The sequence below is a fragment of the Plectropomus leopardus genome, chromosome 14, assembly GCF_026936395.1.
Source record: "Plectropomus leopardus strain MGB_pleo_1.0 chromosome 14, ASM2693639v1, whole genome shotgun sequence".
In the NCBI taxonomy this organism is placed as follows: Eukaryota; Metazoa; Chordata; class Actinopteri; order Perciformes; family Serranidae; genus Plectropomus; species Plectropomus leopardus.
Genome location: NC_142189.1, coordinates 32329434 through 32355341, shown reverse-complemented (window position 1 = coordinate 32355341; position 25908 = coordinate 32329434). Strand labels below are relative to the sequence as shown.

The window sequence follows — 25908 nt, the reverse complement described above, 5'->3', positions numbered from 1 at the left end:
AAAAACATAGGGGGAAAAAAATCAATGACCAAGTTGGCAAGAAACTGCAAAAATGAGTAAAAGGTGACAAGATAATTACCCCCCCCCCCCCAAAAAAAGGTTTAAAACAGGGAATGATATTTAGAAAATTACCCCCCCAAAAAAAGTCCAGAAAACTATATTATTGTAATAATTTTATATAATTTATAAAATAAGTATACGCATTTTTTTTTAATTTACAGCACATTTTAAGGCAATTTCCAAATTCCTATTTATTCATTTTAACTTTTTTGGCTTGTTTTCAGGTAACTTCTTTGTAACTTTTCTTTTTTTCCTTTCTTCTCTCCATGTCTTGTTAAGTTGCTTGATGCCTTCTCCCCATGTTTTTGAGAGAAATCAAATCAACAGGAAAAGTAAAAATCATTAAGCTAAATGTATTGTCTACTTGTCTATGTGTGTAAATCCAAGACTCAGCAAACAGAAAGGACTATTTGGCAGTGGCACTGTTTGGCCTTGGAGTCCAAGGCCCCAGAAGTTTTAGAAATCGCCCCAAATCTAAATATGCAGGCTAATTCTTTTAAACATTAAGAATAGGCCTAATAATTATTCTGTGTGTGTGTGTGTGTGTGTGTGTGTGTGTGTGTGTGTATTGAAAAAAAAAAGTTTGTAAGGTGAATAAGATGCCAGAGTGCAAAGCATCAAAATACAGCTTGTTTATCAAAAAAGATTTCCTGCACGGCACTACAAAGGTCTGGACTAAGCCCCCAATGTCCTCACATCCTCAAAATGCCCCTGCTATATGTGCTTTATATTTTTGGAAAGAGGTGCAGGCAGTGATTAAAGAAGCAGGTTATTGGCTGGGGGTTCCCCTGGCAGGAGCCTTCCTGCTGTGAGAGGGGCTGAAACAGCACCGTGGACAGCTCCCTGGCTGCTCCCAGCAGCAGGATCAGCACCTCGAAGAGCGCCACAGTGTGAAGTCCTGACAGCTGCTTTCTACTGACTTGTAATTTTCACTTATACCTAAGAATTGAAGCTAAACTGGGAAGGACTTTCCTAAAACAATAACAAAAAAAAAACAAAAAACAAAACCAAAAACATAAATATTTCATCTCAGTCATCACCTATGAGCCACACTACGCTTGTGTTGATTTTTTTTATCTGCAGACTCTTTGCTCTCTGCCTTGATTTTATTATTTTCTTCTTTTTTTCTGTTTTTGGGACGTTCCTGGGCAAAGCTCGCTGGCGAGGTTGGGCCCAGAATAATTTTGGGTCTGCAGGAGCTTGCTAGCTAGCTAGCAGCGTAGCTCATTTGGTAATTACCACTTGTAATACCGTCCTGACCTCCTGTGGAATATTATCTATATCTATATACTATCATCATTATCTTTAGCATTGTTGACTATGTTACATTTGTTAGCCGTGTTAGCACTGTTAGCAGTGTCAGCGCAGGTAGTGGTGTTAACAAATGAAATGAAGCCACCAGGCGACCTAAGGGGTGGGGATGTTCATGAAGCAACGCGCTCTGTCACAGGAAAGGTGTTATCAGCTGATCACTGAATGGGACTCTTTTTAAAAGTGTTGTTTCACTCGGGGGCGGAGCCTTACGTCCTGCGTCACACAGAGTGTTGTCTGCCTGATACATGTTCTCGTAAGCGTGCATTGAAAGTGGTTCTATTAAAGTCTATGACTAAGAGTCATTTTGTCACCTGTCGGCTAAACTTGGAAAACCGCAACCCAAGAAGTTGTTTTTTAACCTATTATTTGCCTTAACCCCAAGATTAAACCCACAGGAGACCTCATGCCTAACTATAACTTCAAACAGAGATGATTTTGAATTTTTTTGTGATCATCAGTCCACACTTTTTTAGAGAATCCCATCAGTGAACAAGCATCATTGCTAGCATGGTAGCATTAGCTTCCACCCGGGGACGGCTGTGGCTCAGAGGTAGCGTGGGTCGTCCTCTAATCAGAAGTTCAGCGGTTCGATCCCCAGCTCCTCTGGACAACATGTCAAAGTATCCTTGGGCAAGATACTGAACCCCAAATTGCTCCTGATGCTGCGTCATCGGAGTGTGAGTGTGTGTGAATGATTACTGAGTAGCAGGTGGCACAATATGGTAGCCTCGGCCACCAGTGTGTGAATGTGTGTGTGAATGGGTGAATGTGACATGTAGTGTTAAAGTGCTTTGAGTGGTCAATAAGACTAGAAAAGCGCTATACAAGTATAGTCCATTTACCATTACCACCCGAGCTGGTGTGCTGTGTAGTGTGTGGCTGAGGAACCAATGAGACCACATGTTGAAACTGGCCAACTGTCTGTCAGCAAAGACAACAGAAAATGAAATAAACGTTAAGACATTTACATCCCAGTAAAATTTCACCTTCTCTAAATGGATAGCACTTTATTATAAAGTCAGTGTCACTGAGTCAATTGAGCGCTGCCTGCACTAAAAGACCTCTTGTATTTCACTTTTTTTTTTTTTTTCCCTTAGAAGTCAACCAGTTACCTATTTACTGGGCCTATCAAAAGCAAACATAACCAGATAGTGACATTTCTAGTTGGGACTTTAGAAAAAAGTAATGTAAATAATGTGTCAGACCATAAGCAGCACCCATCCAAGAGGGTAATTACTTACTTCAAACAAGAAGGGGGCCATTCTAATGAATCAAGCCTTCATTAGTGTATTGTAATCTGCAGTCTAATTATGCGCAAATGCACACACACGCATGTACACACTCATAATTTATCTTTTTTTATTTTGTATTGCCAACTCCATTGTATATGCTTGTATCACAGTATTGTAATTTATTGTATAACTCGTAACGTATTGTATAACCTTCAGTGAGGTATTTCTATAAGCCCATATGAGCCTCTAACCTCTCCATCTCCTGTTTTCCTGTGTTCTTTTTGACCTGATCTCTGATATTGTTTTTAATGGTGCAAAATAATTAAATGTAAAAAATGTAAAAATATTGTTAACAAACAAGAACCTGTAACCAGGGTTTTACTTTGGCCCTGTCTGCCTGCTCCCATAAATTCTGTCCAGCCTATTAGCATTCTGAACCTACAGGAAGAATCAGTGATGTTTAATTCCAGCCTCAACTTGAATTACACAGCAGCAAGGTCATGCAATCCTGCACCTACATTTTAGCAATATTGCCAGAATCCATTCAGTTTTGCACTGACACAAATCCATTGCTAAACCATAAATTATTTATGCCTTCCCCACTGTGATTTTTAACAGGCAGAAATCAGAAGCTCCACATTGTATCAAATACACCAACAAGAAACAAGGAACAGGAATTTACTGCTGCACTTTTAATGACTTTACAGTCTATTATACAGCTGATTTTCAGATGTGACTCTTTGCTCTTAAAGCACTTCATGGCCCCAGATAACTTCCTCTCTCTCCTTATCAAGCTGCTCGCAGAGATGCTCAGACCTGCTGGCTGTTCCCATGGTGAGCTTTAACATCCTGTCTACACAGCAGGCGTGGTGAAAGTGGCACATTACCAGAGCGGCAGCAGCCTCTCTGTCTCAGTTCAGGCACAGTACTGAGCGGAGGTCACCTGAGTTTGGCAGCAGTTAAACACACAGTGCCTGTAATTATCACACATGATCTGATGACAATAGACTGGAGGCACAAAAAAAAAGCTTCCGTAAAGTTATGATTTTATTGTACAGTTTATATTACTGATTATTTACGCACATAAGACTAATATCTTAGATCCTCAAGTGGGGGCCCTCTGGCTGTTCCAAAGTCAATAAGGCTGCAGAATCACTGACTTATTTAAAATGACTTCTTAAATCCCATTTTTATAGACTTGCTTTTATGTTATGTTCTCCTTTTATTCATCTTTTAGTTTATCTTTTAATTTTATCTTTTAATGTATCTTTTCATTTTGTCTTAATCATGTTTATTGTTATCATTATTTTTAATGTTCTGTGTTTACTGCCTTTATTTTGTTTTTTTCTGACACGTTTTTGCCTCTAATCTGCTGTTTTATTCTGCCTTAACTCTTGTGGCTTTTGTCTTGTGGCACCATGACTTCTATTGTTTAGTCCCCTCTGGGCCTTCTTGGCTCTGCCTTGCTTTGTTTGCAAAGCACCTTGTAAACTGTATTTTTAAAGATGCTATAAAAAGAGAAGTTATTATTATTATTTGTGAATGTGAGTATGTGAACTTCATGATTGTGTACTGTGCTGCACAGGAATTTAACATATGTTATATATGTGTGTGTGTGTGTGTGTGTGTTTGTATGAACAGATTTTTTTAAATGACAACTTCTGTTGCATGAATTGCTTTGATATTTTAATCTTCTTTTGAGCGACACAAGAAGAAATATTTTTAATTATGTAGCTGTGATTATTTTAAACAGATTTTTTTTATGTTTTAGATTTTTCCGTTTATTTACCTTTACATTTTCCCCTAGCTTTAAAAAAAAATAATTTTCTAAAGCTACTTATTTCTTGCTGGGTTTTTTTTCTACTCATTTCTTTCCAAGTTGCCTTTTTCCCCATGTCTTTGAAAGATATTGCATCAATTTGTGCATGATGCAAAGGTTTACTTGTGAAAGGCATTTGAAAACACCACAAGAAAAGTGATGCTGCCCATAGTTTCTAAGCGTTAAAGCATGTTGTAAATGACCAGCACTGTAAATTTTATTATCATAATAACATTTTCCAAATAAAATCATTTGAATTTTCTACACATTGTTATAACACTTTTATTTTGAAACAATTTTTATATTTCTCCGATAGGTCTCATACTGTGGCATGCATCATCTTTAATATTGTGTGACATTATATGCAGGTGTGGATGAAGGCAGGTTTTCTTACCATATCAACCTCAGAGATGCTGTCCAAACTTTCCACCTGAACGTCCACTCCAACAGGGATAGCAGGCCCTGCCAAACAAAAACAGATCATCAGCTAAAAGATGCCAAAATACACTCATTCATAAGAGAACTATCAGGTTTTTACCAGCTGGCTGCCGTCCTCAGCTCAGGTCAAAATTTAATGTTTTAAACACACAGTTTCTTCTTTTATCAATAAATTGAAACCAAAAAATCCCAAGGCACAGTGTTTTGCAAAAGTTAAAAAGCTTTTAATAAACAGGCCTGACGCCTATGTATTTCAACTTCTATCTTCATCTGGACATATAAACCAAGTACAAGTACATGTACACCAAGTCTGATGTCAGGTGGCTCCAGATAATTGTCAGAGGTGCAATCAATACAGTGAGTGTGCACACACTCAGGTCAACTCCAACAAAAAGCACCAGTGTGTTAAAGACCAGCAAGTTCATCACACCATCAACAACATCAGATGCAAGTCACATAGTTACCCATGATAGCAGCCTCAGGAGGTGTAGGGTGGAAACACTGCAAGGTTCATTGAAGGTCTCCACTGCCAGGCTATTGAATAAGCTACTCGATATGGATGACAATATATTAATTAAAACATATTAAAATGGTATATACAACAGAATGGTGTGTGGGTAGCAGACATGCATGATTTGCATTGTAGAAGTGGATTTGAGCAATTATTCTTCAGATTAGAAAAAGACAAGAATTGGATAGATGAGATTTGGAGTGAACCAAAGCTACATGCCTACTGTGAAATTAAATATGAATATTCCACTAAAAATTTTGTCCTGAATAATTTTCTGAAGAAAAGAAGATCACTTTGTGCTCAGATTAGAGCAGGTATACGGTTGCTTCATACTGAAATGGGTAGGTATGGAGGGCTAGAAGAAGAAAGTCGAATTTTGTGACCTTAAAGAGGCCCTTATATGCTCATTTTTGGGAACATATTTGTATGTTGGGGATCTGCTAGAATACGTTTACATGTTTTAATGTTACAAAAAAACCCCAAAAAAAACACATCATGTGTCTCATACTGCCCTCTGCTGCAACACCTCTGTCTGACACAATCTGTCTGCTCTTATGTCCCGCCTCCAGAGACACCAAGTCTGCTGTGATTGGTTGGCTGTCTCTCTCTTTGAACACTTTATACTGTTTGTTACATTGTGATATCACATTGTTAGTTCTTTCAGGCTATTTAGGAGCAGAGAGAACTCCCTTTGGCTTGGACTTGGGCTTTATTACTAAGCAGACCTTTTACTAGCACAAAAATACAACACAAAACAATAAAGACAAAAGAAAAACCCAAAAAGTGTAATAAGACCCTTCTAAAGTAATAGAAAACGAGTATCACTTTGTTCTGTTCTTCAAATACTGAGAAATACTCAAATATTGATGACTCACAACAACTGACCTGGCCGTTTGGATGGTGATGGATGTTGAAAACATTAACAGCTTTATTTCTATTGCAGCCACCGCAGTAGCCGTCATCATGTCCAATCCAAGGCCACGTAAGCGTGTTATGCAAGTGATAATGGAAAGGCGGGCTCCTTATACGTGGGACGGCCACATGTAAGCTATTTCTGGGAGGTGATAGTCCACAATTTCACAGAGGAATTGTAGATTCAAAACTCTTTGAAGAATTATGTTATTCAATAACAGCTCTTGTAGCACCTGATGCGTCATGAGGGAGCCAGTTCCTATAAGCACATAGTCATAGCATCATGTGACCTAGAAAAGCCCTAAAAGTGTTTCCACTGCAGTTTTGCAAAATATGGCTTTTTTGAATTGTCTGAAATACCACAATGTAAGCATAAATACTTTTTTGCGATAAATAGTTTTTTGAACTTGATGTGTTTCCAGGTGTATTTTATTTTTGCAATTATTTGCACAATTTGGGGGTTAATGGAAACCCGCCAACAGAGTCAGTGTTACTGAACTCGAAAATCTCCGTGTGAGTTTTGGGGACCTAAACACAATAAATAGGATTTACATTTTTCAAAAAGCTTTGGTGACACCAATTTTAGTTCCATTTTGAGAAGTCACAGTGACATTTGGCCCACTTTCTCAGTGTGATTGTGTGGAATCCAGGAACTGGCAGCTGTTTCTCACAAAACATTATCCAAGTTCACAGGAAGTGGAACAAGTGACCCAAAAATGGATCTGAATTCTTTTTATGGGTTATTTGAATGGAAGAGGAGGAAATTCATGCAACACCTGTTGCACTGACTTTTTCTTAAAACTAACAGTTTTCAGCATTTTTAAAGAAATGTTTGTTTTTGTGCCTCAAGTGCTGCTGGGATATATGCTTATGTTTATACATGTTTGGTCACGTTCAGGTTTTCTCCTGAATTGTTCAATAAACCAGCTCATGCCTTTACAGTAGGTGATCTGTACCTATAGGAGGCGCCAGTGTTCTATTCAATGCACCTCACTCTGCGCTACTGTAACTGATTCTTTATAATGTCCCATATCTCTTTACAGTCTCTGCCATGACCTTTGACCTCTGCATAAGGATAACGACATTACATACGACGCTCTCACACATCAGCGGTCAGAGTGCACACACTGTATAGGTCGAGCTAAAGTGGAGGGAAGATTTAGAGACGATTTGAACCACTTTGCATCACTTATCTATACAGTCTGTAATCCAAAGAGATTAGCAGAGACGCTAAATGCTAGATTACAGTCATCAGAGCTCTCCAGATGAAGGGCTGTGGACGGATCTCTGTGTTTGGGATTATTCTTCACTTAATGGGACAATGCCATCAAGTGTTGCACTTCTTGTCACATTATGCGCAACTGGTCTGATCAACCAGTGCTCAACTAGTTCAGTATGAAGTCACTCATTCAGGCAGCTCAGAGCAGGACTCAGGAGGTGAAACATCACCACGCTCAACCTTATTTCACTGCTCCGTTGCAACTAGCTAAATCCGTAAAGTCCTCCTAAAGGTAAACTGGTTGGCGCTTAAAAGATTTCCACACACTAACATCTATGCAGTGTTTCACTTCACTCTGAGCACTCTGAACCAGACAATAACTGATTTTGTTCTTTGGTTATATGTTGTTTGTGTTTTTGTATTTATGTGTAGTTATGTAAGACAAGTGACGTCCTGGCACTCAAAACAAATCTCAGATTTTTTTTCTAATCTAACTAACTCATTCAAAGTTGTTTTTTGAATGAGTAAGCTTGCATCTAAAATTTATATCGGAGGAGGATTTCTTGGTTAAAGTGAGGAAACTGGTTAGGTTGTGATGGTTTGTGATGACTGCATTTAGGCTTTAAATATCCTGAAAGTAGTGTTGATTTTTGAATATTATTTTGATGAACAAAACCTGTAAGTATCGTATAGTAATGTGTGTTTGCCACAGAGCTTTTTTAAGCAATAATCCAAAATTCAATAGAAATATCCCATTGGCTTTTGGACGAGGGAACCAGGAAGGAGCTAAGTTTCATGTTGGCCTACAGAAAAACATCGTCCCTGCGGCATTGCATTTGTCTTTGGATCAGGCAGAAGGTCGGGCAATTTTAGGACCAGGACCAGGTAGAGCTATTAGGTCAAAGATTCAGACACCACATTCTCATCCCAACTCGTCACATGCTGCTCTGTCTACTTATGACATTTTAGGTGTGCTTCTGCTTTACATTCTGGGCTGCCATTACGGCGATGGCGGTTAGGCGTAGGCAAAAGAGGCACATGGTAAGGTGTAGAGAAAAAAAACACACACACATAACCACACAGGAAGTGAACTCTGGTCTCCTGCAGATAGGTCAGTTGTTTGTGGGACCCATCCACCTCCCCTCTACATGGTAACAGCAGCGTTTCATGCGCACATGACCAGCTCCATCTGGCTGCGCTCAAGGGACGCCCTCTAGCCATGTTCCAGTCGGATGTGGAAGGTGGCTTTTGGTGTCATGCTCGTCCACTGAAAGCACTGACAGAGCGGCAGTTTTTGATGAGTTCGCAGTGAGAACGGGGTGATTCAGATGGCTTAGAAAGCAACAAATCATCTCAAATTGGTCACTGACTGGTGGAAGGTATATGGTGCTCGTATATGTATAGCAGGGCTAATTAGGGAAAGTGGAAACAGGTTCACAGATGAATGAGAGTCAGGTGACTGGGAGTGATGGGAAGGTCTGAGGACATCTGATGGACAGGAAAAGAATGTCAGGTCTGGGGAGTTAAATGGGAGGACATAGCCTGAGGGAAGTTAGCAGGGGCTGAGGACAGAGACAGAGAATCAGACAGAGAGACAGGCCAGGCGACACAAACAACTAGACAGTCCTCATGACAATTTCTTCATGCCAAGATTGAACAGAATCTAAATCCTGTCCAAACATCCCTGCCACCACAGATACACACTGACATCCTTTATGTATCTTTAATAAAAACTACAGGAGACAATGATAATTATTACAGGAAGAGGAGTTTATGAACACAGAGCCAAAGGCTTTCAGGCATACTTTAGATTAACTGTGCAACATAAAAAAATAGATAAATATTAATTTACAGAAATATTCACAAATGAGATTGAGATGAAAGAGCGGTGCAAAAATAACTATCTGGGATGTCTATATTTATGACAAAGACCAGAAGTTGAGCAACGCTGAGTTAATTTGAATTCTGAAATATGAAGGCATTTGCCAATAAGAGAATCAACCTCCTCAGGGGCACTGGGACGTGTCTGGCTTTGGGCAACACAATGGCCAGAAATGGCCCTGAGCCAAGTTCACTACAGAAGCAGAGGAGGCAGATAACACCACCGGCCAAATACCAGACTGAGGTTGCTTTTATTAGCAGCTGGTCGTGTTTTACAAATTTCAGTCTGCACAGAGTTAAAGTTTGTTTAAATGTAATTATACAACATGTAGTTACGACCAAGCAACCCGATTGGTCCACAAAACATTTAGAATGTGCTAAAATCTGCATGACAGCACACCTTCATCATCACTGAAAATATTTCTCTTAATCACTGCTCTTGAGGAAATTATATGATTATCACACCATTTCAAGCAGGGGACAAGGGACATGTCAAAACAGTATTAATGTTTATCAATTTCACTATATTGAAGAGGGAAAACTAAAGCCAAGACAATACAGCTGATCAAATGAAAAGTAACATCCAACTCATTGATTGTATAAACTATAAACTAACAAAGACGACAATAAGCAGCATAAACCAGCATATTCTCTACAGACACATTACACACTGACAAAAAGTGACATAAAACAGCAAACTTCACTGCAAACTAAAAACTACTCAGCTGAATATTTTGTTAGTGAATTTTGGATATTAATTTTTTCACTATCTTGACTTTTGGACTTTTGGAAATGTTTGTCATCCTCCATCAGCTGTGCTATGACACAGAGCTACCAACTCAAAAATACAGGTAAAGTTCGCAGATGTAATAGCTAAATGTCTATATGGAAAGTGATTTTTTTCAGCAGATATGTTAGTCATAACAAGACTGAGAAAACGAGTCTGCAGATCATTACTAAGGTTCCACCTGATTGTTGGACTAGTAAACGAGGTTTCATTACATTTAGGATTCTACTGATGTGACTGGTTGTTTTCCAGTTATTAGTCAGGCTCCATATATCTCCATGGAAAATGAGGTAACAGTCACAATAAGCTTCTTTATTTTGAGAGCTAATTGCCCCAAAACATGTATACATTTTGATTACACATTTTTATTTTGGTGACTGCTTAAAGGGCTGCTTTCTTTTGCCAGTCCACCCCTGGCTTTTTATCTGTCTGTAGAAAGACGGTTGTTTTGTGAAAAACACAGCCTGCACACTGAGGGAGGCATTAGCACAAACCGCTGAGTTTGTTTCTTCTCTGCATAACAAACAAATAATAATACAGGAAATGAGAACTTCAAAGAGCGCTTTTTGTTCTGAGTACCTACCACTTTAACATTAGTTGGGTATAAATGAAAAAACAAAACAAAACAAATAAAAAACAGTGCATTCTGTGGATTATCCAGAGTTACAGAAACACAGTTCCTGGAGAAAAAAAAAAGAAAAAAAAAGCTATGTTATGTTGGTGTGGTGGCAGAAACTTCAGAGAATGATGATAAATAAATAAATATCTGAGTGTAATACAAGCTTTTTGTATCACGAGACACTTTTATCCTATTGCTCATCATTCTTTGTATTTGCATTTTTCCCCACTTTTGCACTGCAACTGTTGCTCAGCCGTTTCCCTTGATTGTATCTCATTTCACCAGATCTCATGGATTGCTTACAATCTCTTTGGAACTCTGCTGGATCCTGTGAGTGCTGTGACATAATGTGGATCCAGTCAGGCGCTCAGACTGTTATCAAACAAATATCCAAAAAACAGAACAGCAGAGACAGCACCAGCAGCAAACGAGTGTGAGGTTGTGCTGCACCACTGACACCTCACTGCAACACACACAACTCAAATCTTTGAAGTGCTAGTTTTCGAGTGGGTGATGACGGTTATGTTGACTCTGAAGGTGCCTTTAGATGACTATTATAATATATTTCAACAGCACCTGGCTCTGTCCCCTGTCCATTTTTGGAAGTATTGAGACAACACTGATTGCCTCTCATCTTCCATAGCAGTGAAAAGAGCAATCTTCCTTTTATTAATACATGTTTGGTGACCTCTCCAGACCCAATAAACCAAAACCATAAACATGATATAACTTAGTCAAATTAAAGAAATACTTCACCTGCAAAATGATCATTTGTATAACAATTATTACTCATGTTTTCATCTTTATTTTTAAGTCAAACAAAACTACCAGTTGTTGGTTCCAGTTTCTAACATAATTTGATGTCTCATATGCCTCTAGCAGTCATTTGTAATTATCTACATACATAATTGAGAGTCTTCATTCCCCATAAAATGAATGAATTATAATTTCACATTATTTCATACAATAAGAATATATTCATGAATATCACATGCATATGTAAATGTTTAAATGTCTGTCTGCCAGTCTGTCATCATGTATGCACACTATGCACTAAAAGCTGCTCTATGTGACAGTATGTAATGCACAAACCTGGAACTGCAACATTTAGTTTTGAGACTGTCAACATTTAATCTCTTCATGATTTGATTGTGTTGCCAATAGGTTGATCAAGTTGTTTGTTTTATGTTAATAAAATATAAAACATATTTAATTTACATGGAAATAACAAATAGTATATGACACAGTTGTAATGTTAGTAGATCCAGTTCTGTAAGACTCTCATGCCAACAAGTTCTCATTCCAAGTCACTGCACATTGCCACTTTCAGTGGACCTTTGCGTCTACATATTAAACACTAAAGATCTTTCTGTGTCTAATGTTGATGTTGCAGGATGCTGCTGCTGTGATGTCAACACAAAGCACATGGTGGGATTACGCTACATTTAGGCACAGAAGGACATGGTAACAGATGCCAGGATATCAACAAAAGCACACATTCATGAATGATAAGAATTAGGCAAAGGAGGCATATGGTAAGGTTTAGAAAAAAAAACCCCATCACCTTCAGACAGGAAGCAAACACCCAACATGTTCTCATCCCAACTTGTCACATGATGCTACTCTGTCAGTGACCTTCCACATCTACTTATTATATTTTAAGTATCCTGTATCAGCTGTTTATGCTCCAGGATGCCATTACTGTGATGTCAACAAATGCACATGGTGGGATGAGGCAGCATGATCCTTATGTTTACACAACACGGTGGACTGTCATGATGGTTAGGTTTAGGCAAAAGAGGCACCTGGTAAGAAAAAAACACACACATCAACACGAGAAGCGAACTCTGGCCTCCTAGTGAGTATAAAGTAGACCTGCAGATGGTGGTAAACGATAAGAATGTAAGAATAATTATTCTTTTAATACCTGAAACTTTTCTTCTTCCTTCTATTTTTCCCGAAGACAATCACTATGAAGGACAGGTTGTGTTTCACTGGCTATAAACAGTATGATGTTTTTCCGGAGACAAAGGAAGTAAAACTGCCAGATTTTTGTGACTTCTGTGTTATTGATTAGAGGTTTGAATGTTTACGACTTGCTGACATTACTAACTGATGCCCATTTTCCTTCTTTTATTGGCTGTTCTCAGAAACACAGTGTGTGTATTTTTGTCTCCTCCTCTTCTGTGATTTTCAGTTTTTAATGCAATAATCAAAATCAAACAAGCCTGCTATCAAAGCTGTTTTGTTGTTCTTCTACATATCTATAAAATGTTTGCTCAAGGCTCATTAATGCTAACAGCCTGCCACTTAGCCTTGCTTTATTAGACCCAGCACAGTCATGGCAACAGCAAAACAGCCAACACCGACTGCTCACTGAATGTATGCCAGCAATATTTAACACACTCTTAATGCACCAATTAATAACTGCTATGGACAAATAAAATATCAGCAGTTTATTTTAATATATCATAATGGAGATTATAGGCCTTTTCCCCTTGTGAACACAAACATTACTGGTATTTATAATGAATAGCAGCTGAGGACAGTCATAGCTCAGGTTTAATTGTTTAGTTATTAAAATAACTGTCAGATAATTTCAGATTAATAACAGATTATAGTCTTGTGTTGGTCAGGCTACAATCACTTTCATTTACAGCTAGAATTTGAGTTGTTCCAGCTGCACACTGCAATAGACAATCAATATACTGATATTACCCGAGCACAGCAGCATAGAGAGAGCACTTCTTTTGGATTATGTAACACATTACGTGTTCTTCAGCCCAATTCCATGCAAAACACAAGTCATGCAAGTATTTCTGGTGTTATAAGCATACGGTTTGCTGGCCGTGGTCAGTAGCTGCTGTATGTTTTGTATGCTGACTTGAGGTAAGTGGACTACCATTTAAGCAGGTTGCCTAAAAGTTGCCACCTTGGCAAACAACATGCACTTGTGTAAAGTTGATAAACTTCAATAACAGTTTCCAGCCTTTTCAACATTTTAGGAAGTGAATGTGCCATATCTTTTAATTTGCCATCAATGTCACACTGTCCGCACACTGTACAACACTGACAACAGAACACTACAAAAACTTCTCAACATACATCACAACATGTGTTCAGCTATGCTGTTTTCAGTGTTAGTTACAGGTGGCTTAAAGCTGATTTTATTTATTATCTTATTTATTTTGCCACTTGCATGCAGAAAACGGTGGCAAAACTGCTGGCCAATAAAGTTGTTAACCCAAAAGTGTTAACAGACTGTTAGCAAATATTATTTTAATAAAAACTAACTTTTTTTTTTAGAACCGCCACTATATCCCGACATTAGTACATGAGGCAGATGAGCGTTGGAAAACAAAAAACAAACAAATAAACAAACGAAAAACATTTCTCTGCCTCCTCATAGTGTTGCCAATGGCATTTGCAAGAATCATGAAAACAACCAATCACAGCAGATGAGTCTCTAAACACAGCTGTCAATCACTGATCTGCAGTCAAACTGTCAAACCTGGCAGCACTGATCAAATATGAATTAAGATTTTGTTAATGCATTGCCAATTTCTCACCCCAAATGTTTTTAAAAAATATATTTCAGTGTACTGTTAAGCTGTAAAAAGAGAAAGGTTGCTCCAGCTTGGTTTTAGCTCGGCTGTTTTCAACAAGGCGGCTAGGTCCCAAACTTTCTTCACCAGCAGTGATTAACAGCTGCTTACTCTGAAAAGTCCTGTTTTTGTAAAAAGTCTCGTGACGAGCTAGATTTTCCAAAGGCTGAAAACACAGCCAAGCAGATGTGCAGAAGTCTAGTGTTCTCTCAGATCACCTGAATGACAGTGATGCTCTAAAGTTATTTTGGGACCAATGGTGCAAAAATGATATAGCCAAACAATTCAGATGTCTGAGAGCATTTGCTGTGAGTTTGCAAGATGTACATGAATTGTAGTATTTGTCAGTCTGGGTGTGTGTGAGTGTTATTCTTATAGATTTGCACATTCTAATGTTGGCTCATGATAGAATTTTACTCATCACTGTGTCAAAAAAAAAAAAAAAATCATTTAAGTTTTCAAAAACTTAAATTTGTAAGAAATCATGTCAAACTAAATTAACAGACACAAAATCAAGAAAGCAGAAATCCTTACACCCTGTTTGTCTACGTACAGCAATACATTATGACTCATACTAAATAATAAGGTTAACCCTTTGAAACCTGAGCAAATCTTGATTTCTTCTTCAACTTCACAAGAGAATACAGAGCAAAAAAATAGCCTAAAACTTAAAAAAACAAACAAACAATAATAATAATTAAAAAAAAAAATCAGGGAAATCAAATCAAGGAAATGATCTGAAAAAAAGTGCTAAAAAGGAAAAAAAGAAATAATTTTAATGACACAATCATAATAATTATAAGTTTAAAATAAAGTTTAATGGATATTTTCTCATTTTGAAAAGAAAAAATTGTAATATATTCTCTGAAAAAAGAAAGCAACTAACTCATTTTCATGTCATTTTCTTGTTACATTTTCCTAATTTATCGTAATTCGCAGGGAATCTCTTGCCAAGTTGCTCATTGCCTGTTTCCCAATTACTTGAAAGAAATCAAACCACTGCTCAGATTTAAAGGGTGTAGACGCTTGTGAGAGGTGCCTATATGCCACACAAAAAAACTGATGTTAATCCATGTTCAAAGCGTTAAAATATTACCATGACAAATCATCATAATGCACAAGAAAAATATGAGATTAAAATGTATTTATTTTCCTTCACTAGCAGATGCACTTTTACAGCCAGTTTTGGGCTTCTCTTTCTTTCTGCTTCTGCTCTTCAGTTGGGGCAAAGTGTCATTTGCGGGGTAACAGCTGCCTGATGGCGTAACAGATTGGTGCCCGTGCTAATCTAAGCTGTAAGCAGGAGAAACCGCTGCCAGCTTAATCTGCTCATCTCTGCTGGAGTGGGGCCTGCCACGCAGCGAGGCAGCGTCAGGCTATGCTAACACTGTAGGCGAGCTGAAATACACTGGGCGAAACTAGCGAACCAGAGCTGGACTCCAGTCACCTCAAATTAAGCCGATATCTCCAGATGGTATCTGGGTGAACTGACCTAACCACCAATGAGCACCGCTTAAAGCTTTATCTACCAAAAGTGGAAACAAAAACTGTGTGGTGACGTTCCTCTGAGCTCATGTTCCCTTGCAGATGACACACAGGGATGGCATGTCACTTTGGTGCTTGGGGAAAAAGCAAATGACACATTTCGGCTGTTCATGACATTTAATGAGCGGAATGTCTTCTCGTGCCAATAGAAAAATCATTGCACACATTTAAACACGACAGTATTTAATTTGGCTTTACGTAATAAAGCAGCAGAGCCTAAATTAATAGATTATTACAGTTCCCTTTGATGTAGCGAGCCTGATACAATCTTCTAATTGAATCTCCACACTTCTGAAACTATAGCAGCAGCAGCAGTCACAGCGCTGATGTTTGGCGGATGTCATGCCATGTTATTTTAACACTTGTGGGGGATGATATTCAATCTCCTCATTTAGGAGTTTTTAAGAGCCTCTAAACTGAATATCAAATTGTTATGGCTTTCTGTGCATTTCACTGATGCATCAATGGCCTTTGAACCTTTTCATCAAGACTAAAAGATTAGAAACTGCTCAGTGGCAAAGCTCCCAGAGCAAGGCTGCAGCAAGGGAGTCGCTGAAAAAGACCCGCAGCCCTGCTCAGTTTCTGTGGATGAATAAAAGGGGAAAAAAGTACTTAACTTTCCTGTCCTAGTTTCACCTTCTTTATAAAGCCAGTATTCCTCAAGGTCCACTTTGCTGCCAGCTTTTTTATCACGATAGACCCACTGTTCTTTTGACTTCAATCATATACTAATATGCAGCCTGGTTGTCAGGAGAATAGGCTGCAATTGTTTATGCATACCACGGATATGTTACACATTTCCTATGTATCATATCAGCATTTGCAAGGCCTGGTCCACACATACACGGATATTTTTAGAAACGTATATTTTCCTCCTGTGGTTACAAAAAAAATCCCCGTCCACACCAAAACACAAACACAGGTGCTCAAGCGATGTCAAACGATGTTAAGCACACGCCAAAGCAACAGGTGGTAATATAACCTCTAACCTCTAATGTAAGGCAACGCCGGCCAATCAAAAGCCTAAAGTCATTAACGGAAAACTCACAACAAAAACAACAACAATAGCACACTGCAAGAGAGAATCATGTGTGGACTGACACAGAGGTGAAGTTACACACACCCGGCCTGTGTGAGCAGCACTGGTCAGCTGCGTGTTAGCCACGGCACATCTGGGTGGCTCGCTGATTTCTTGGCATGCCACACGCGGTTGGCGGCTGAAACAGACACTTAAAAATGATGTTTTACACTTTTCTTTATTTCTAAACCACCTTTTAACAGTTTTGGTGTCTATATCTGTCATAGAGAAGTGGAAAAACAAATACATCTGTTATACTTAAACTTCCCTGTTTCCATTTCAAATTAAAGTCCTCTCACAACATCACTGTCAACAGAATCCCATCAGTTGTTGGTATTTTAATGTGACACATTAACAGGACTGTGTTGTTGACAATGCAGGAGCTGCACGACTTCATAAATGAGTGGAATATGTGCTCAAAGATATGGAAATACAGAACTCATAGCAGCAGGCAGCAGAAGCATCACAGCCACCATGCTGTTGGTGTGAACACCACAGGCGTGCAACACACTGCAGGTCGGTGATGTCGCCATCACAGGCTGTTTAGGCGTGCAGCGTGTTGCTGGTGGAGATAATGATGCACACTCTGACGTCAAAAACAAAAGCGGCAAACCAAAAAAACTTTGTCCTTTGTTTAAATTATACATCATATAGGGTTCTACACTGTAACCATCATTTGTAAGACAATAAGGTCATAATTTTGGCTTGTACCATATATCAACAGACCATTTTCCTTAATACATGTGAAACATCTTGCTCCATACCTCCTGAATATCACAGAGTTCTGGAAAATTTAGATTTAGATAAAGATTTAACTCTTACTCCCAGGGATGACAATCTGAAATACCCCAATTACAGTAAATGTATTTTTAGTGAGTCTCTGATCAAACATCTTCACAAGTCTATCCCAAAGCTGAAGTATTGGACATTTACATTTTGAATGAGGGTTTTTCCAGTTCTCAAACAAAAATTTCAGTGTCACTTCAGCTCTCTGATCACTTTGTTGCAGAAACTCGTACAAAACTTCCCTCTCTATGGTAAACTTCTAAACTTCTAAACAGTTACAAATATATATTAGCTTTAAATGTTCTTGGCTATGTGACAAATTAAGTCTAATCATCTTGTTTTGGCTGATTCCACAACTCTCGCCTGTTTTCCTACTAAATGCTCCGCTATGTTCACCACTGGAAGCTAATTCTGTCTGCTGTTTGATGCTGGGCAGGTAGTTTACTGCACAGTAGCTTTAGCAGGGCTTTCTGCCAAAACTAAGTGCTTAATTTGATTTTTTTTTCCTTGGGGAAATTAATTATTTTCAGTCTATTTTTCTTCCTTTGCAGAAACACACACATACAGATCAATGTAGAAAGATGTCAGAATGATAAGACTGCTGCAGCACATTGCCTCAGGCAATTTTGGGTTTGGTGGGTAGTGTCCGACTACCAGTCCGCACTCTGTAAAACACTGCTAAAAAGCTTAATAGAGACAGCAGAACTGAAGAGTCGATAATTCCCTCTGGGTTTCCGTGTGACTCCTTTCACATCACAGGGCCTATTTTCATGGCACGCAACAACCAACACTCTGACAGTTTGGTATTTGTTTGACCTTGAAATTTGCTTTGTCTCTCTGTGATGTTTTGGTGCTCCGTGCAGAGTGCATGGTGCACAGGTAAGAGGGAAGGCTCAAACATTTTGGCTCACAATGTATCTGTTTCTGGAGCACTTAGGTAATTGTATAAACCAGAGTAAATTAAATACCTGTGAGAGATGTGCAGCAACCGTGGAAAAGTATGTAGAGGTCCAATATTATACTTATTTTCATGTTCATACTTAGATTTGGGTTTTCTACCAGAACATGTTTGCATACTTTAATGCTCAAAAGACATAATGTTTCCTCATACTGTCTGCATGAATATAACTTGCTGTTGGACATGCTCCATTTTAGAGCCTGTCTGAAATGTGGCTTGAAATAGTAAGAATGCACATATTACCGAGCAGTAAAAATGGTCAGTTTAGTGGTAAATGTGCGGTGTAAGTCACAGTTACAGTTAAACAATACTGCTGCTTCTCAAGGCTAAGTGGAGCTCCTTTTTTGCCTCCCAACTGCTGGTTAAAGGAAAGGGAGTCAACCTGAAGTTACTATGGCCCTGGAGGGAAACAACTCTCCCCTGCACTCGCTATCTACAGTCAGGGAGCTGAAGCAGGAGTAGTTACCATTAGTATCTACTCACACCTTACATTTGATTTGCTTTATCCATATTACATAATATGGATAGAGGATAACCACGTCCAAATCAACCCAGCTATGACTGTATTTCTTTGCCCCTTCTTGATACAGCAGGCTATATAGTGGATGTAGCACCTAACTGTGTTAATAAAGCAAAACATGTAGCTGACTTTTCACAAAATGTGACCTTTAAAAATGTAAACTATTTTAATGAAGTACACTCCAGACAGTAGGTGTATTTATATCAGTATAAAACAAACTGCAAAATGTTTAATGAAGTGAAAGAAATAGTTTGAAAACTTTTGGGGGGTTCACATTGAGAATATTTTCACCACTTTACCTTTCTATTAGACAGCCTGTTTAAATGGGAAAGCTGTTAACGGTTTTAGTACCCCACCAATGCTCTCTTCAAAACCACCAGACTCCATTGAGAAAATTTTAGCTGTTTAATGTAATTTTAGCTGAACTGAATACAGGAGCTGTATACCACAGTCTTGTTCAATAACACAAACTAACTGCAGCAGTAAACAAGCAGCTCCTGTTTTCATCAGTGTTAAATGACTGTTTTTCTCAATGGAGTCTGGCTGTGAAGAGAGCAATCTAACGGCATTAGTACTCTGTTCGAAGTTGCTGTCAAGGAAAAGTGGTAAAAATACCCTAGATATTGCATATATTTGAACTTATTTTTATTTTATTATGAATATAGTTATTCATTGCTGACTTCACAGGAGTAAATTGCTTAGCCTGCTTCTCCAAATTGGGGTGTGCTCGCAGTCATCTACTGAATGTAATACACTGTCTCTGAATAACACATACAATGCAACTTTGTATCACAAAAGATCCAAACTGTCCCTTAGAAGCGGGAACATTGGTCTGAATATGGTTGATTCTTTCAGTATCTGTTGCTGCTTTATGCTGTAACAATACACAGACAGTATAAATGTATCTGAATGCAGCAGGATATGTATGTTGATAAATAAGCGTCTGATTTGAGAGGTGCCACTGCCTCAGCGGTGCTATCACCCGGGACCGTTCCCTGTGTTTCCATCCATTTAATCACATTCAAATGACACCAGGCCTCTACACATATCAAACTGCTGCGCTCTTACTTGGTATTCCTTTTTTTATGCATGAGATGCTGGATTACAAGTTATCATCATTCATCTGTGCCTTCTTCTCATCTTTAGGGTTTTTTTTTCTTGAAATGCATCAGGGTACAAATGCTGCTCTCATATCTGTCACAGTGAGTGAGGTAAGATACAGCGGAAATATTGCTGAAATAATGTGATGATATTAACATTGTACAAATGAACCCTTTGATTCCTGAGCAAAATAGCTTGATTTTTTTTTCAAAAACATGGAAAAAGGGTGATGAACAACTTAATAAAACAACTGCCCCTCCAAAAGCAAGGAATTGGTAAAAAAAAAAAGTTCAAAGAAAAAGATCAGAAAATAAGCCAAAAAAGGATAAAAACAAACAAACAAAAAACAATTGGAAAATTATCTCAAGGCAGTGCATAAAAGTACATAATTTACATTATTTAGAAAATTATAAATGGTAGCTGTGTTTGAAAATATACCCTATCATGGAAATAAAGCACTATATAGTGTGCTCGACATTTTGTAGTAGTGTGATAGTGCACTAGAAAATACCCACAATGCATAGCATACATTTTAATCCTGTATCCATGTATTCCCAGAGAAGAAGAAGAAGACATTCAGAAAATTTCAGCGTAGTGTCTGAAATCTCATTTAGTTACTCTCTATATAGTTCACTATTCAATGCACACTATATAGAGAAGATTGAGTGAGTGAGTGAGTGAGTGAGTGAGTGAGTGAGTGAGTGCCAAGTTGCTCATTGTTTTTTTTCCAGTGTTTTTGAAAGAAATCATACCAATTTTCCTAGGTTTCAGAGGTTTAGATGCTAGCGATAGGCACCTGAATGCAACACTCACAACACTTAATCTAGGTGTTAGGGGTTAACTGTAAAACACATACCATCTGCTTCTATTTTTATTTGCGGCGTAGTGTTCATGTTGCACTGTTCTGTGACTTCCTGATCCTGATCTACACTCTCTCCTAGCCTGAGACCTCCCACTTTGCATATGTTGTTGCAATTGAATGATTATAATATAGCTGCCATAACTATTAATGTGAAGTAATGTGATGTTACATCTCTTAGTCACTGGGTGGTTGAAAACCGTTTTGGGGTTTCATACACTCTGTGTCATTGATTTTTATATATTTTTTTTTCTCAGCCAATGACAAAACCCAACTCACTGAATCCAGCAGTGTGCCTTTAAGGTCTGGGTGGATGATGTATAAAAGTAATGGGCAGCAAAAAATAACCCCACCTGGCTCCCTGACCTCTGGTAAATCCACGACACTGCTAAGCCACCACATTCTCTGAAAAGCACACAGTGGCTTTGGTATACAGTTAACAGATCATAACATGACTCGCTCTGAGCCCATACATCAAATGATCCGGCCGATAGGCTTTCCTTTCCCTTCAGTGTGGATTAACAACAAGCTTAATGTGTTATTTTACTGAGGATTAAGAGCAATAATACACCCCACACGTTAGCCACACTCGCCCCCCTCTGTCCACTGACAGACAGCTGACTCTGATCCACATCTGTTTGAATGTGTACAACCATGCACAATATATAACAGTCCTGCCAATGCATACACTGTGTATTACTGATGGTGACATCATGGGGTATCCCAGCTTCAGCCTGCATTCCAAACACGTGGGGTGACATTTGAAAGCCATGGGTGTTTCCCAGGCATGACGAATGAAAAAAAATGCTATTGGGCGCATTATGGGAAATGTTGGATCGAGTGTTTTGGAGGCTAAACCCATACTAGGGACTAAACGTCAAAATCAGTCTGAGAGAGGCTATGATATTTTGACATTTTTAAATAAAAGATATAAGAATCGTAGGAGTTTTATAACTAAGGAATTGCACTACTAAATTGCTTGAGAGAACCTTTAAAGTCAGGTAGTTTGGATTTTTTAAAGTTGAGTTTGTCACAAACTGGCTCAGTGAATGTGACAAGGAGGGAGTCCGCAAAGTAGATTTAGTAAAAACAATTATAATTTATTAATGGAAGACATGCAAACAAGAACAAACCACGCTAAACAAACCAAAACCAACAATGTGGGCTGGATGTCTGCTGAGGAAGGCAGAGGATGAGTGAATGTGACTATTTTCACTAGTTATATATACCGAAAATCCCACACAAATAGGTTTGCAAACTCAACAAAGTGGGGATAAAAAAATCTCAGTCACACACAAGAGTCAATACAAGATTGGTCAAACATAATATCAATGCCAAATTTAATCTTATCTAACGGATTTGATCTTCAGCGAGCCCACATTTGTCACAAACTGGCTCAGTGAATGTGACAAGGAGGGAGTCCACACAAGAGATTTAGCAAAAACATTCATGATTTATTAAAACCAAGACACACAAAAATTAATCAACTAAACCAAAACCAACAATGCAGAGTGGATGTCTGCTGGAGGAAGGGAGAGAGCAGCTTTTATAACGGTGAAGGCCCAGGAGACCAAAATCAAGCTAACAAGCCTCCCATGTCAGCCAGGTGCCTGATGAGACCAGCCATGTCAGCCTTTAAGACAGTGGAAGGGGTGTTACAGGTTGTATGAGGTATACTTATACATAGTCAGTGTACACATACGGTGTGTGGTTTAGCATGCTCTCTGTTTGGAGAAGCAGCAGGAGTACTGACATGGAAGCTAAGCAGTGTACTGCTATATTGTATGGAGGTCAGCAACAAAATGTATTTAATGTGTCGTTATCGGCTTCTGTTCCCCTTATACTGCTGCTCCTCTATACTCTCGCCAAAACCACCAGACCCCATTAACAAGAACAGTAATTTAACCTCGCCGAACAGAGGAGCTGCTGGTCTAAAATGGCAGTGACCAGTTAGTTAGTTTGTGTTTTTGTTAGGGTTGTCTGTGTGGACAGCTTAATAGAGATGTGATTAAAGTTTATCCATAAAGAATTTTTATTTTTATTTTTTTCAAATTGTGTTAATTGCAGGAAATCCCAGACATCTGAACTATCCTTTTAATAGACCTTTTCCACTGCAGACATCTGGGCTTGTTATAGTAGAAAAAACTCAGGTGTATATAATATAACACTAAGGATGGCTCTTGTTGCTTTGGACCCCAGGAAGACTAGCTTGTTGCTTAGGCGTCAGCTAATGGGAATCCTTATAATACACAAAAAATGATCCATGGACGAGCTCCAATGAGCCACTACACATGTTACCAGGAACCTGAAATTAAGTCCCTCAAATGGAATTCAGCAATTACCCCCATTAATTACACCTGTCAAGTCAAATTGTCCTCCGTGAAAGAAGGCCTGTTGAGATTCTATCTATATTTTGGGTTGTACTCAAATGAAAGAAAAAGGGAATATCGAGTAGGGTTGAAGCCTTTAATCTAAGCCTCAGGCCTGAAGCAGCTCCTGGGGATGGAGATATTCATCATCCATGATCTAACAGAGCAAAAGCACTGACCACATAGTCATGACATGTGAGATTCATGGTAATGGTTTGCATAAATAGTAAATGAATAAAATAAATAAACCTAATATTTCCATGGTGCCAGAACAATAACGCCTCTACTGGATGACTTTCTTACCTTTTCTTTAGCATCATGATTCACATTTTCCATTCATGGTGAAACAGAGGTGGTTAGGAGGCATTGTTTGAACCATCAAGGTCTTCTTCAGACAACCCTTTCCATCTTGCATTATCTAATCTACTGACAACTTCTTTTTCAGTTCTGGCACCTGAGCCCAACTGGGACTCACTGTGCCCCTTTCATGCTTCACATTTTCCACTTGGCACCAGGAACTCTAGCAATCTATTAGGCTGATTGCCATAAAAATTTCAAGGCACGGCTGTGCTGCCACGGGGATAAACTCTTAAAGCATGCAAAGATTCCAAATGAGAGGGGTGATAAAATGTACATCTTCTGCAAAGATGCAGTAGACTGACTGGTAGTGACTGTTAGTTGGGTTAACTACAACCTCAGAGCAATCAACATTACAGGAAAGCTGGGGTTTGTTTTTAACTAAAGTTTTATATTTGTCACTGAAAACAAAACAAGTCACCAAACAGGTTGTAATATCTGCTGTGTTCTATCCAAAACACAGCACTTTCAGTTTATTTTGCCTTTTTGTCTTTATTAAAAGTACAGACAAAGAGTGACAGGAAAGGGGGGAGAAGAGAGAGGGGATGACAGGCAATGAGAGACTTTAGGTTGGAATCAAACCTTGGCTGCTGGGGGGAGGACAAAGCCTCAGTACATGGGCTGCATGCTCCACCAGGTGCGCAACTGGGATGCCCAGCAACCCTACTGTTGATAAACCACACGTCCCAGTGTTGGAGGATTACTTTTAAAAATGTATTCCAATACAGACTACTGAACATATGCCCGAAAATGTTTTTGTGACGTATTCTGTTGCATTACTCAAACTAACCTGTTGAAAAATCCAGTTTGACTAGCTTCATATGGTTAGGATGGTTGAGCAGCTTGTTTGATCAGCTTAAGATATGCTTTTGCATATTTGTTGATGGTTTAGATCAGGCATGTCAAACTGGTCCTCAAAGGGCCGGTGTGGCTGCAGGTTTTTGTGCCAACCAAGCGCACACAGTTTGACCAATCAACTGTCTGAAGACGGAGATCAGTTGATTAAATGAGTCAAGTCTGGTGTGCTGCTACTTGGTTGGAAACAAAACCTGCAGCCACACCGGCCCCCCTGTGGACCGGTTTGACATGCCTGGTTTAGATGATCATAACAGCTTGTGATGGGCACTCTAGCTGGTTTATCCATTAAAGTTCCTGTTTATTAAAACCAAATCAATATCCTAGAGTATGAAGAGATAACAGCGGCATGAGGGGGAAGTATGAAAAGCAAAGGGTATAAATTGGCTAAGTCTATGGGCTGGTTACACCAGCATGTCCGGCTGGTGGCCCACACAGTTAATCCATCAAAGACCAGTAAGAACTGGTTCAGGACCACCTAAGACCATCTTTAACCAGATTAAACCAACTACTAGCATAAGCTGGTTTTTAAGCCCATTCTCACTCCGATGTTGTCACATGGTACCGTTTGGGCAGTGACGTCCTCGTCAACCTATATCTTGTTAGGTATCCCTGCCACATCAAGCTTTGATGTGCCGAGTTCGAAATGAGAACGAGTTACGTAACTATGTGATATAAAGAAGTTCGAGTGTGCCTATAGGGCGGAGGGAGGTGGATGGGCCATACAAACAACTGACTTTCTTGTGGGAGTCTCGAGTTCGGGTCCCATTTGGATGCATGTGTGTGTGTGCGTTTGTGTCCAGAGTTTGCATCCTGTGTTCATGGTGAGAATGTGTTGAGTTTTGAGCTTTTTTTTGCTAAGCTCATTTATATATATAGTGTCTTATATTTTCATGTACACAACAGTGTTCTGCCATTGTTAGGTAGCAGATGCACTGCACACACTTAAACTACATAGGCTAACTATCAGTTGTGCAACTGAATGTAGACATAACCACAAACTTGCTATATTTCTGTTTGTACTTTTGAAACAGAAAACACATGTTTTATACTATGACATTTACTGGAAACAACATGGAAGTT

General features: G+C 38.9%; 1 protein-coding gene across 1 annotated transcript in view; it reads right to left on the bottom strand.

The window, feature by feature from the left end:
- The window catches only part of gabrr2a (gamma-aminobutyric acid type A receptor subunit rho2a), a 72500-nt gene that overhangs the window by 35367 nt on the left and 11225 nt on the right, over positions 1-25908 (bottom strand). The window contains exon 3 of the mRNA XM_042500606.2: positions 4820-4887. Coding sequence (XP_042356540.2) covers positions 4820-4887 — 68 coding nt within the window. The remainder of the gene's footprint in view (positions 1-4819; positions 4888-25908) is intronic.